This window comes from Heterodontus francisci, chromosome 15, assembly GCF_036365525.1.
Source record: "Heterodontus francisci isolate sHetFra1 chromosome 15, sHetFra1.hap1, whole genome shotgun sequence".
NCBI lineage: Eukaryota > Metazoa > Chordata > Chondrichthyes > Heterodontiformes > Heterodontidae > Heterodontus > Heterodontus francisci.
The window spans coordinates 5,987,331-6,002,325 of NC_090385.1; the positions used below are offsets into that span (position 1 = coordinate 5,987,331).

Sequence of the window (14,995 nt, forward strand, 5' to 3'; positions counted from 1 at the left end):
AATCAGTCCTATTACCTTTTGCACAGCTGCAGGTGATACACCTCAGAAGTGCATCTGCAAAAAGCAAGGCTATGGATAATGACAATAGCTGCAGTTACTACGTGAGAGAATTCAAAGTGTTGAACACAGCATTGATCAGAGCTTATTGAAGTTTCTGAACAGTCAACTCATTGTTCAAGTCAAGCAGTCATTTCACTGAAGGAAAGGAGTTGCATTTATATAGCGCCTTTCATGATCTCAGGACATTCCAATGCATTTTCCAGCCAGTGGAGTGCTTTTGAAGTGTAGTCACTGTTGGAATATAGGAAATGCAGCAACCAATTTGCGCACAGCAAACTCCCACTAACAGCAATGTGATGATCAGATAATCTGTTCTTGTGATGTTGTTTGAGGGATAATATTGGCCAGGGCACTTGGGATAACTCCCCTGCTCTTCTTTGATATAGGGCCGTGGGATCGTTTACGGCCACCTGAGAGGGCAGATGGGGCCTTGGTTTAACATCTCATCCGAAAGACGGCCCCTCCGACAGTGGAGCACTCCCTCACTACTGCATTGGAGTGTCAGCCTAGATTTTTGTGCTCAAGTCCAGGCTAGAGGCAGCTCATTGTGATGTTTGGTATTCAGTTCTCGTTGTTGTTTTATTTCAAATACACAGAAAATAGTGAGAAGATAGCTCTCCAAATGCACTTAGCTTTGACCTGTAATGCGTCGTGGGTGCAAATCCCCTCCCACCTGGAGTTGATGAATCAGTCCCGGCAGGTAACAGTCAGGGTGGATGCACGAGGACTCAAGGAAGGGCCACACTTCACTGAGGTTAGTTGATGCATTTTCCTGCATGTGTGATCAGTTGGCACTTCTTTACTCATGTTTGATTTTTTTTTTTAATTTGGTGATCTAATCTGGGTTAGTGTGTGATGATAGTCGTCCGATCATCTGTTTGGTGATGTTGGTTGAGGGACAAATATTGTCCAGGACACCGGGATAACTTCTCTCTTCCTCTTCGAAATAGTGCCATGGGATCTTTTATGTCACTCGAGTGGGCAGACGAGGCCTGGTTTAACGTTTGATCTGAAAGGCAGCACCTCCAACAGTGCAGTACGCCCTCAGTACTGCACTGGAAGTGTGCAGTGCTCAAATCTTTGGAGTGGGATTTGAATCCATGGCATTCTGACTCAAAGGCAAGAGTGTTATCCACTGAGCCATGGCTGGCACCGATTATAGTTATGCTTGAGATTGTTGCTTCCTGTTTGACAATTTTTGATTATGGGACTGAATGTAGGGTTTTAATGATCCAATCTGTGCAAGTGTTCAAGATTAAGGCTGTGAAATAGTGAAGGAACCCATCGCGTATGAAAGATCTTCTGACTTGGAGACGAGTATGCTGCACACTGAACCAAGGCTGGTACCTAAAGCATTAGCCAAGACTATCCCGTGGAATGTGGCCCAATATATGCTGAGGTTCAGAGAGAAAATCACCCTGCTCTGGCACAGAATAAATTTGCCGGTTATGTTTAAAGTGAGAGCTGTGGTTTTTTTAGCGTAATAAACTTTTTCTCCTCCTTGTTGTCAGGTCCTTGGATATGATATAACAGCCCCTGATGCTGGTCCATTATTCCGAATTCCAGTCACAGTGATTATTCCTTCAAGGTTTGTGAAAACGAGTCTCCTGCTATCACATCCAAAGCTTAAATTTGTTGTGATTTTGAAAATAAATCACAGCAGGCGTCATATCATTTTTTTTGCTACATTCCTCGGTGTCATTCAGGGGTGTTGTCAGGAAGAACTACTTCTCACAAAGAGTAGTGGAAATCTGGAACTTACTCCCCTAAAAAGCCATTGAGGGTGGGGGTCAATTGAAGATTTCAAAACTGAGATTGATAAATTTTTGTTTGGCAAGGATATTAAGAGTTCTAGGATCACAGTGAGTAGATGAAGTTAAGATGCAGATCATCCGTGATCTAATTGAATGGCAGAACAGGCTTGAGGGGCTGAATGGCCTGTTCCTTTGCCACTGACTGCAGTGGAGATAACACGACAAAGTGCTGTGATTGCACAGAATTTTGCTCCATCAAATAATCAGATAGGAAACTGAATATAATTTTAGATTTTTGCTCTACCATTTGTCTGCTGGAGCACCAAGGGGAACAGGACATCAACACTTCATGGTTATTACTCTGGGTAGGATTGTTAGAAAACTAAAAATTACCTGGAAGCCTGTCAGTTGACATTTAGCACTTCATGTGGAACAGGGATAGTAGGAATTGCGAGGTGTTTTACTTGATGTCCTCTAGTTACATTGATTACAAGGAGCCGTTAATGTTGCTTCATAGGCAAGTAACTAGAATAATTATTTTTTTTTTAAAGTGTGTCCCCATTTCCCACCCCATCTCCCAGGAGATCATAGTACAAAAGGAGGCCATTCAGCCCTTAATGTCTATTCTGGCTCTTTGAAAAAGCAGTAGTTCAAAACCCCCACTTTTTGTCCATTATCCTGTAAGTTTCTTATCCTCAAGTACCTGTCCAACTCCCTTTTAAAATTATTTATGGAATCAGCTTCCACCAGCTTTTCAGGTAGAATGTTCCCGATTGAGCGTTCCAAATTCCGACAACTCTCTGGGTGAGGAAATTTCTCCTTATCTCCCCACTAGATCTTTTGGCAATAATTTTGAATCTCTGACTTCTGGTTATTGACCCATTCACCAGAGGGAACAGCCTTTATCTACGCAATCAAAATCCTTCATCTTGCAAACCTCTGTTAGGTCACCTGCTAACATTCTTTGTTCCAAGGAAAGCAGTTCTAACTTTTCCAACATCTCATAACTGATGTCCCTCATCCCTGGTGATTTCCTACTAAACCTTCTCTGCACCCTTTCTCCAAGGGCTTTACATCTTTCCTGAGATGTGGTGCCCAGAAATGTCCACAGTACTCCAGCTGAAGCCTAACCAGATATATAAACTTATAGCATGATCTTTCTGCTTTTATATTATATTCCTATATAAACCCAAGTATGTTTTTTCAGCTACCTTATCAACTTGCCCTGCCACCTTTGAGGATTTGTGTATATGGACGCCAAGGTGCCTCTGCTCATCTACACTTTTCAAAGTCATGTCATTTATAGTATACTGTCTTTCTATGTTAGCCCTCCCAAAGTGCATCACTTCCTCATCTACCATGCGTCTGCCCATTTCACCATCCTATCTATGTCATCCTGAAGCCTATAACTGTCCTAATCACTATCTGTTACATTGCCAAATTTCATATAATTTGCAAACTTTATAATGTTGCTCCCTATACCCGACTCTAGGCCACTTATAAAAAAAAAAAAATAAGAGTAATGAACCCAAAGCTGAACCTTAGGGAGCGCCATTGCAAACCCCTTCCCAATCTGAAGAATATTCATCCACCACCCTTTGCTTCCTGTTACTGAGCCAATTCCATATCCACTTTCCTTTTATTTTCATAGGCTTCCATCTTTCAAACCTCCTAGGTAGTATTTTGTCACATGCCTCCTAAAAGTCCATGTCTACAACATTTGCTGCACTACCTTGATCAGCCTTCTGTGTTACCTCATCAAAGAATTCATCATGCTAATCAGACATAGCTTGCCTTTAATAATTCCGTACTGGCTCTCCTTGATTAACCCATACCTTTCCAAATGAAAGTTTATTTCGTCCCTGATAATGGTTTCCAACAACTTCTCCATATTAGGCTGACTGGTCTGTAGTTTCCTAGTTTATCCCTCTCCCCTTTCTTGAATAGTAGTATAGTATTAGCAACCCTCCAGCCCTCCTGTATCCAGTGAGGACTGAAAGATTGTGACTAATGCCTCTACTATTTATACCTTTTTTTTTCAGTAATCAAGGATGCATTCCATCCGGCCCAAGTGACATCTAAACTTTCAATACTGTTAATCTTTTTAGTACATCTTCTTTATCTATTGCTATCTTGTTCATAACTCCCCCCCCCCCTTTCCCCACCTCTTTTAGTGTAACCTTCATATCATCCGTTTTCTTTGTGAAAACAGATGCACAGTCCTCATTTAATACTCTAGCCACATCCTTTATATCTTGTAGTCCCTTAGAGTTCTCCCATTCCTCTCCCCAACACCTGGCCAATTTTGGAGGTATGTGCCAAACAATAGGTCTGCAACTTCCAACCATAAATAAAAAGCTTCCTAAGGGAGGGTCAGAGGTCAGACCCCAGAATGGAAAAACCCAGCAATGATTTCTGAGTTCGGTCACTTAGTTGCTGTTGTTTCACAAGCACAGATTGGCTTAGAACGGAGTTCCTGAACTTGGCATTCATTAAGGACCAGCTTTGAAGTACTTGTAGCTTTGTAAAAGTTGGTGGTTAGAGAGAGAGAGCTTTTCTGTCAACATCCCTTTTAAAGATCAAAGAGTCAGAGAGTTGGAAATGTTCCAGAAGTGACTAACAGTAGATCCAAATAGGAACATGGGAATTGCTGGACGAATAAACACCAAAGCCCATCCTGGTAGTCGCATAATAACAACAATAATGGAGTTGTTGACTAATCACAGCGATCCATCTCTATCGACAAGTTTAAAACAAACCCAGACATGAGGTGAGGAAACCGCACCCCCCACCCCCCCAACCCAAGTGGTTAGAGCTTTGGGAACCAGAGATTCAAAGACGCCTGTTCCTCCCAAGTTACACTCATCAAACATCATTTCTCAAATTGCTCTCAAATATTTTATTTTGAAAGAATGCATAGCCATTTGGATTGTAGAACCTGTGTTTAGCTTTTATTTTGTCAGATGGTCACGGTCAGTATTAATTATTATAACTAAAGTCTGGGGGAAGGGAACTCAGATTTCAGAATTCCCCAAGAAAGGAGGTTGTACCACTTAGTAATGTGTTGGTCAGCCTTTACTCCCTGCAGTTTTACAGTTGTAGATAATGGAGCTGTTCTAATTGTCTTTTTTGTATCTGTGGATGTAGTGTAAATGCAGCTTGTGAATACAAACTTGAGCAAAAAAATGTGCACTTCAAGCCTGGAGAGATCAGAAGACACTTCATTGAAGTGCCCCAAGGGGCTACTTGGGCCGGTAGGTGTCACATTTCTGTGAATTTTGAGAATTTGTATTAATAATGAACTCAATAACAAATGGCTGTGGAAAAAAATGAAAGAGCTACAGCAGTATTAAGAGCGTATTCATGCATAACTTTCTTTAAATTTATTCCTGGGGTGTGGGCAACATTGACATTTATTGCCATCGCTAGTCATCCTTGAGAAGGTGGTGATGAACAGCCACCTTGAACTGCTGCAGTCCGTATGGTGAAGGTATTGCCGTGGTGCTAAGTACATTATCTGTGTCTCTGCCTGATTTTGTTGCATGTAAAGGGCAGAGGGGTGAGGGGGAAGGAAAATGGTCGATTTGAGACAATGTTGATTGGGTGAGCTCTGCCTTGGAAGATGTTTAGTTTAGTTTTAGTTTAGTTTAGAGATACAGCACTGAAACAGGCCCTTCGGCCCACCGAGTCTGTGCCGACCATCAACCACCCATTTATACTAATCCTACACTAATTCCATATTCCTACCACATCCCCACCTCTCCCTATATTTTCCCGACCACCTACCTACCTACACTAGGGGCAATTTACAATGGCCAATTTACCTATTAACCTGCAAGTCTTTGGCATGTGAGAGGAAACCGGAGCACCCGGAGGAAACCCATGCAGACACAGGGAGAACTTGCAAACTCCACACAGGCAGTACCCGGAATTGAACCCGGGTCGCTGCAGCTGTGAGGCTGCGGTGCTAACCACTGCGCCACTGTGCTGCCCACGTGAATTGCATTTTTTTTGTGATAGGTCATGCTTTTCCTGTATTCTTCAGCAAGCCTTTAAAATGTTTACATATAAATAAATCATTAGTGGTGATTCGACAATCAATCCATTCATTCCAGTTGTTATGACCCAGAATGCATGGCCTGAAAGGGTGACTGGGGTACCAAAAGGGACTTGAATAAATACTTGGAAGGGGAAGAATTTTCAGGGCTACAGAAGAAGACTAGAAGAGTGCGATTAATTGAATAGCTCTTGCAAAGGCTGAATGACTGCCTCATGTGTTCTATAATTCTATGGTTTACTTAACTGGCCCAAAATAACTGTATGAATGCATGGGTGAAAGGTAGGACATAAAGACAGCAAAAGACAAAATGTTGAAAGATGAACAAAAATTGTAATCTTTACTGTTATTCAAATCCAGGCTTGCTCACAAAATTTGAAAATATTTGAAGTTGGAGAGAATTGTTTTTGAAGCCATGGGGTGGACGCAGAACTACAATAATGAACATGGCAAAGAACATTCCGTCCTCAGATGAGTGGTGGTCTGAAGGGGAGCCATGTCACTCCAGGCTGCAAATCTTTATGTTTATTAGCTCTGGACCTGTGCTTGCAGAACAAACTCTGCAGCGCTATGTTTGTCCGGCTATGAAGACAATCAGTAATTGCCTTTCAACTTGGCCTTTGCAGCCACTTTTGGTTTGACTCGAATTTAAAATTCTGTGGCCTCACTCCTCCCTACCTCTGTACCTTCCCTAGCCCCACAACCCTCCGAGATGTCTGCGTTCCTCTATTTTTAGCCTTTTGAGCAGTTTTTATCGCTCCGCCGTTAGTGGCTGTGCATTCAGCTGCCTAGGCCCTAAGCTCCGAAATTCCCTTCCTTGAAGCTCTCTGCTTCTCGGGTCTTTTTTAGGATGATCCTTAAAACCGACATCTTTGACCAAACTTTTGGGTCATCTGCCCATAATATCTCAGTGTTAGATTTTGTTCTACAATACTCCTTCGAAAGGTCTTGGGATCTTTTATTATATTAAAGGCACTGTGTAAATAGAAGTTGTTTTCTGCACTCCGGTGAAGAGACAACAGTGTTCCTTCAAAGAAAGAACTTACATTATTGTAACTCAACCTCAACGCTCAACAGCTCGATAAAGCCAAGTGCAGTCACTGTTGTTTTGTAGGCAAACACAGCAGCCGATTTGCATATAGCAAAGTCCCATGCCCAACCTCTTGGTATGGTTTGAAGGATAAATATTGACCAAGTGACTGGAAGGACTCCCTTCCTTTTCTTCAAATGGCACCATGGAATCTTTTATGCCCACCTTTTCAGGCAGTCAAAAGCTGCATCGATAGGTGGCATCCTCAGCTATCCATCGCTCCGTCACCACTGCACTGGGAGTGTTGACCTTGTTTTATGTTATCAATTCTCTTCCTCTTGCAATCTACAAATTTTTAAAATCAACCCTTACTGTTAATTAGTCACGACTTCCTGAGTTAACTTGCCAAGAACTGCACTAAAGGATTGGGTTAAATCAGCCCAAGTTTGCAGAGCATATAAGTCAAGCCAAATTCATCCAAAGAAATGCTATTAAGGCGCTTGGTTTTGATGAGGGTCCAATAGGTGACCGCATTTCTGTTCATCTATCATCATTTTTTTTGTATTATTTGACTTATCACCATGATATTTCTATAGCTATATGCTAATAATACTTGTACTTCTTTCAGTTTAGTACACTGTATTAGCTGCTCACAATTTGGTATCCTCTACATTGGGGAGACCAAACACAGACTGGGTGACCGCTTTGCGGAACACCTCCGCTCAGTCTGAAAGCATGACCCCGAGCATCTGGTTCCGGTTGCTGGCTATTTCAACACTCCCCACCAACCCCCCCCCACCCCTCCACCCCCCAACTTTCAAGCCCACATCTCTGTCCTAGGATTGCTGCAGTGTTCCAGTGAACATCAATGCAAGCTTGAGGAACAGCACCTCATTTACCAATTAGGCACGCTACAGCCTGCCGGACTGAACATTGAGTTCAATAATTTCAGAGCATGACGGGCCCCCCTTTTTATTTTTAGTTTTTTCTGATTTATTTTTTATGTGTTTATTTTATTTTAGTTTGTTTCTACTGTGCCTACCCACTGTTTTTTCTCATGTCTGTGCTTGGGGCCAGGGCTGTTCAGTTTTCTGTCAATTAACACCCTCTCTGTAGTAATGCTTTGTCTTTCACCACACCATTAACATACCGTTTGCCTTTGTTCCATGACCTTCTGGTCAGTTATTCTCTGTGACCTTGTCCTATCAACACCTTAGAGTCATAGAGTTTTACAGCACAGAAACAGGCCCTTCAGCCCAACGTGCCTGCGCCGACCATCAAGCACCTGTCCTAACTAATCCCATTTCCCCACACTTGGCCCGTTGCCTTGTATGTTATGGCGTTTCAAGTGTTCATTTAAATACTTCTTGAATGTTGTGAGTGTTCCTGCCTCCACCACCTCCTTGGGCAGTGTGTTCCAGATTCCAACCACCCTCTGGGTGAAAATATTTTTCCTCTGCACTCTGTCCATTGTAGTCACATCCTTCCTATAGTGTGGTGACCAGAACTGTACACAGTACTCCAGTTGTGGCCTAACCAGTGTTTTATACAGCTCCATCATAACCTCTCTGCTCTTAAATTTTATGCCTCGGCTAATAAAGGCAAGTATCCCGTATGCCTTCCTAACCACCTTATCTACCTGTGCTGCTGCCTTCAGTGATCTATGGACAAGCACCCCAAGGTCCCTCTGACCCTCTGTACTCCCTAGGGTCCTACCATCCATTGTATATTCCCTTGCCTTGTTCGACCTCCCAAAGTGCATCACCTCACACTTCTCTGGATTAAACTCCATTTGCCACAGCACCGCCCATCTTACCAGCCCATCTATATCGTCCTGTAATCTAAGGCTTTCCTCCTCACTATTTATGATACCACCAATTTTCGTGTCATCTGCGAACTTACTGATTATATCTCCTACATTCACATCTAAATCATTAATGTCCACGACAAACAGCAAGGGTCCCAGCGCCAATCCGTGTGGTACCCCACTGGTCACAGGCCTCCATTCACAAAAACGACCCTCTGCCTCCTTCCACTAAGCCAATTTTGAATCCAATTTGCCAAATTACCCTGGATCCCATGGGCGTTTACTTTCTTAACCAATCTCCCATGCGGGACCTTATCAAAAGCCTTACTGAAGTCCATGTAGTCTACATCGACTGCTTTACCCTTATCTAAACATCTAGTTACAGCCTCGAAAAATTCAATCAAATTTGTTAGACACGATCTCCCCCTGACAAAGCCATGCTGACTATCCCTGATTAATCCCTGCCTTTCCAAGTGGAGATTAATCCTGTCTCTCAGAATTTTTTCCAATAATTTCCCTACCACTGATGTTAGACTCACTGGTCTGTAATTACCTGGTTTATTCCTGCTACTCTTCTTGAATAATGGTACCACATTCGCTGTCCTCCAATCCTCTGGTACCTCTCCTGTGGCCAGAGAGGATCTGAAAATTTGTGTCAGAGCCCCCTTGCCTCACATAGCAGCCTGGGATACATCTCATCTGGGCCTTGGGATTTATCCACCTTTAAGCCCGCTAATGCAGCCAATACTTCCTCCTTTCCAATGCAAATTTGATCAGGTATATCACAATCACCCTCCCTGATCACTGCACCTACGTTGTCCTTCTCCATGGTGAACACAGATGAAAAGTAATTGTTCAAAACCTCCCCTATGTCCTCCGGCTCCACACACACATTGCCTCTATGATCCCTAATGGACCCCACTTTTTTCCTGGTTGTCCTCTTGCCCCTAACATACTTATAAAACGCCTTGGGATTTTCCTTTATCTTGTCTGCCAGTGATTTTTCATGCCCCCCTCTTCGCTCTCCTGATTACTTTTTTAAGTACTCCCCTACACTTTCTGTACTCCTCTCGGGCCTCCGCTCTTTTGTTATCTCTTGCCCCACCCCCGCTTTTCTTGCTTAAAACCTATTACATTTCTAGCCTTTGCCAGTTCTGATATAAGAGTCACTGACCTGAAACGTTAACTCTGCTTCTCTCTCCACACATGCTGCCAGACCTGTTGAGTATTTCCAGCATTTCTTCTTTTAATTTCAGATTTCCAGCATCTGCAGAATGTTGTTTTTATTTTAGAAGGGGGTCGTCGGGAGTGTATCCATTCTTGTGAGGTTCTTCTGGGACTGTGTCAGTTTTTAGGAATAAAGTACCCCTGGATGTGAGTAAGTAATTTCAAGGGCCCCTCCCCCCACTCCCCATTAGAAACCTTCTGTCAGTTATGGAGTCTGCACTCCGTGTAAGTATGAAAGCAGGGTGTCCTTTCAACAGTCCTGGGCACTGTATCTACTCAACATAGCAGAATAAAAGCTAACTTGCCGATCCTCACTGGGGACTACTTTATTTCAGAAATAAGCCTGACTTCAAAATCGGACGATACAACATCTGAGTTCGTGGTGCACGCTGTCCAGCTGCGGAAACAGATGGCCTTTCGGGTGCACGAGTTCTACCGTCACTTGTACTTGTCAGAAAAGGCCTCTGTGGTCGATGCTTTTCCAGTCCATGTGAGTACTGCTCCACCAGTGATGACTTTGGACCGCGTTTTCTGATCGAGGCATAAATGTATACCAGCTTGTACTGGAGGAGGAATTAAAGATAGTGGCGAGAAGTATGTGCATACAATATACTCCAGTATATATTGCCTGAAGGAGAGAGACCCTTCTTAAGAGTTACAATTCTTAACCTAGGACTGGACTATGCAGAGAGTACTGGCTGCAAATCACAATTCCAAAGCCCATGGTTTGTTATCATCCTTTAGTTAATGAGCAGAAACTTCAGCTCTATACATCCATGAACTGTACTCTCTGCAGCCATCTGATCACAAAGTCTCCTTTACAGGTCTTCAGAACACCTTGCAACAGTGACAAAGGCATCCACACTCCCTGCAAGTAACAGGGATAAATAGGCAGCAAACCTCAAACAGGGACTGAGAGTTGTGGAATATTCTAAGCTGTTCAGCCATCAGCTGTATGCCGTGTTTTGTTCCATAGGAACCATATAGTTTGATCCTGCTCCCCGCATTCCGCATGCTCTCTAGTAGTTAACCAGGGATGAATGGCTTTCAGTCGTGAACAGAGATTTGGGAAATTGGAAATTTTTTTAGGGAGGTGAGAAGAGGAGACGGCCATTCAGGCCCTTGGGCCTGCTCTAACATTGTTAGATTATGGCTGTTTGTATCCTAATTCCATTTACTCACCATATCCCTCGATACCCTTACCTAACAAAACTCTTATCAATCTCGGTCTTAAATTTCTATTGTTCCCTCCCACCCAATCCCCCACAGCATCCACAGCCTTTTGTTTCTGATTTCCACTACCCTTTGAGTGAAGACAGCTTTCTGATATCACCCCTGAACGGCCTAACTCTAACTTTATTGTTATGTTCACTTGTTGTGTATTCACTAAAATAAAGTAAATTAAGGGTAGTCTGATAGAGGTTCCCAGACTCTGAATGATTACGATAGGATGTATAGTGATAGATTGGTTCCACTGGTCAACATGACAGTAACGAGGGGACAAATTTAAGGTAATCACAAAAAAGCTAAAGGAGAGGTATTAGTAAAATAAAGTATTTATGCAGAGGGTGGTCAGAATGTGAAATTCCCTTCAACAAACTGAGTCCATAATTTCTTTCAAAAAAAAACGTGAGATATTTGCTTTAAAAAGGAATATTAAGTTATGGGAAGTGAGCAGAGGAGTGGCATTAAAGAAGGCAACTCCTGGGGAAAAATACCAGCACAGACCCCATGGGCATAAAAGCACCTTTACATGTTGCAACGTGATTCTGCATTAGTGCGCAACAAACCAGAAATGGAGAGAGAAAGAGAGAGATTCCAGGAAGGGAATAGGATTGAAAAGCAGAGAATGTTTCAGGTCTGTGACCTTTCATCAGAACTGAAACAGTAACTCAGCTTCTCTCTCCACCGATGCTCCTGCCCTGCTGAATATTTCCAGCACTTTCTGTTTTTATTTCAGATTTCCAGCATCCTCAGTATCTTGCTTTTATGAAAAGCAGTGAAGTTATGTTAAACTCATGTAGAACCTTGGTTAGACCACACTTGGGAGTACTGGGCACAGTTCTGGTCTCCATATTTTTTTAAAAAAGGTTATAGAGGCACTGAAAAAAGGTACAAAAAAGATTCACGAGGTTTAGACTGAACTGAGAGCGTACACCTATCAGGAAGTGCTGAACAGGCTGCGTCTCTTTATCTCTAGAAAAGAGGAGGCTAAGGACTGACGTGATAGGGTTCTTTAAGATAGTGAAAAGGTTTGATAGGGTAGACGTTGAGAAAATGTTTTCACTTGTTGGTGGCGACCAAAACTAGGGTCATAAATATAACGTAGTCACTGATCATTCCAAAAGGGAAGTCAGGACTTCTTTATCCAGAGAGTGGTGAGAATGTGGAATACAGGGAGTAATGGAGGCAATTACCACACGCGCATTTAAGGGTAAGTACAAGATAAGTACACGAGGGAGAAAGGAATAGAATATACTGATAGGGTGATAGGAAATAGAGCAGGAGGAAGCTCTTGAGTAGCATAAGTACCAACATAGACCATTTGGGCAGAATGACTTGTTTCTGTGTTGTACATTCTATGTAATTCAATGAAAGGGTCAGAAGTGGACCATGTAAAGGTGAGGGATACGAGGAAATTGGAAGGGTAATCAATGAAGTTCCCATTGGGAGAAGAGGTTGGGGAGGGGCCGGTTATAGTATTGGAATAAAGATAATAGCTGAGAGCCAGGTGAGAGGAAATCTGTGGAGTTAAAAGGAGAGCCATTGACAGTGAGAATTTCAGCCAGGTAGAGGAGGGTGATGGTGGATGAGGATTGGCTGGGCTGCAAGGAAGCAGAGGACCTCAGGCTGTTCTGGTGAGGGATGAGAAGTCGGGGACTGAACATCCACAGTGAAAAGGGACTAGTTGGGGGCCAGAGAACCTGAATTCATCAGAACAGCAGAGGGTATAAGAAGAGTCGCGAACAGGGTTGGGAAATGACTTGGCGAAGGAGAACCGAATAGATGAATGAAGATAGGACAGAATTAATTCAATGGGACAGGAACAGATAATTCTCCTCCTGGTACAGGTCTGTTTGTGTATCCTGGGGAAGAAGCCGAAATGGGATATGGGGAACCAGTAATGGTGTGGTCTGAGATTTCTGGAAGAGATGACATAAGTGACAGTTTGGAAGTGATGGTTTAGTTTACAGTGGGAGGGTGGTGGACCAGAAGGTATAGATGAAGGGATCGAATAGGTGGTAATCAGCCTAAGCCAGGTAACGCTCCTTTTGGCTTATGGCACAGTTTAGTCGAGTCTGATTTAGGAGTTTGCTTATCTCGCAGTTTCCGGTTCTGATAAAGGATCCACTGACGCTGACGGAGCTGCTGTGTATTTACAGCACCTTCTGTTTTTCATTTCAGCGTTTGCCATTTCACTTTATTTGTAGTGAAAGTTTTATTGAGAAATGCCCCTAAAGCTTTGAAAGCAGTGGGATTTGTTGGAAGCCTCTGATTCATTATTAGCTCTCACTGCATGTATTCAATTGTTGAACAAAGGGCATGTGCAGCGCGAATGACTTTGGGTTCACTGCCTCTGGTATATTTCTATAACCTTTTAATTCTTTGTAGGAAGAAAAAACCATTGAAATTTGCATATCGCGTTGGTGGTCTAGCCTGAGACATACTACCATCGACTATGCCATTTCATTCCATGGGCTGAAGTGTAACAGTGACACATTACACATTGTAAGTATCATCCTCTTTGCACATTTTATTTACATTTTTAATAATCAGCAATGTCATCAATTTGGATTATGTTGAGGATCAGAGACATGGGTGAATGAAAAATCTGAACAACTGATGGCTAAATATTGACTAAGACACTGGGAAAACATCCCCGGCACTACTTCAAAGTAGTGCCATGGAATTTCTTTAGATCCACCTGAGATAGCGCCTGGTTTACTGTCCCATCTGAAAGACAGCACCTCCGACAGGGCAGCACTCTTCCAGTACTGCACTGGAGTGTAGCCTAGACTTTGTGCTGAAGTCTCTGGATTGGGACAAACCCACCACCTGCTGATTGAGGCGAGAGTTCTACACACTGAGCCGTGATGGATGCAAGATAGAAACCCGTTAGTTTTAGCATATGGCTTTCACTAGCATCCACCTGATAATATCAAATTAATTTCATATTTCTATATCCGTTGGATGGAAAAATAAACATAAAATGCCAGTCGGTGTAAAAGTGATGTTCACATACAATGAATTTGATACTTCACTAAAGAGCAGACTTCCAGCAGGCTGTCATACATTGAAAGTAACTGCTTGCTGACAGCTGTGGAAAGCAGCCTTAAGGCTGTAAGATACTTGAGTTTAAGTGGATGGTAAACTGAGAGTGTGTTTGTTCATGGTGTCAGGTGAACTCCTTGAGTGTGGCATGATATATACTCCGTACATGTGAGTTGTGCAGTGAAATCAAACTCTTAAACTTCACAAGACAGTCGAATGACCCTTCAGCTGACGCGAATGGGAATGTGTCATCCGTCAGTTGCATTTGTATCACCTCCCTGGCAGACACAGAATAGATAAATCCACCCACACAATGTCCACATGGCTATGTTATGGAGACTTGCAGAATCTTGGGCAGAGAACACATTTCCAGGCTCAGTAGCTATTGGTAAATGGTTCAAACCTCTCTCTCTGAACCCCTTAAGATGTTCCCTTGTAACTAGAGTTTCCAAATCTGGTTGGATAGATTCCTGGAGGTCTTGTCACATGACCACCTTCCACCAGCTGCCCTGTCCTATCAAACAGCCACTTCCAATATTTTTATTTAAAACGTTTTTTAATACCCCTATGATTTTTTTTCTTAAATTGCTCAGTTTCCAGGAGAGTGCACGTGAATTCCTAGAGACTTGGCAACTTTACTCATAACACACTCAGCCAACAGAGGGTCAGTACTGAGGAAGCGGTGGAGTGTGGGAGGGTGAGTAGTGAGGGAGTGGTGCAGTGTCGGACGGTCTGTAACGAGGAAGTGCTGCACTGTTTTCGGATGAGACATTAGGCCAAGGCCCCGT

At 42.9% G+C, this 14,995-nt stretch overlaps 1 protein-coding gene across 1 annotated transcript in view; it reads left to right on the plus strand.

The window, feature by feature from the left end:
* The window catches only part of LOC137377474 (tripeptidyl-peptidase 2-like), a 147,861-nt gene that overhangs the window by 80,593 nt on the left and 52,273 nt on the right, over nucleotides 1-14,995 (plus strand). Inside the window, exons 14-18 of the mRNA XM_068047097.1 lie at nucleotides 657-814; nucleotides 1,572-1,648; nucleotides 4,962-5,068; nucleotides 10,271-10,425; nucleotides 13,548-13,664. Of these exons, the coding sequence (XP_067903198.1) occupies nucleotides 657-814; nucleotides 1,572-1,648; nucleotides 4,962-5,068; nucleotides 10,271-10,425; nucleotides 13,548-13,664 (614 nt within the window). The remainder of the gene's footprint in view (nucleotides 1-656; nucleotides 815-1,571; nucleotides 1,649-4,961; nucleotides 5,069-10,270; nucleotides 10,426-13,547; nucleotides 13,665-14,995) is intronic.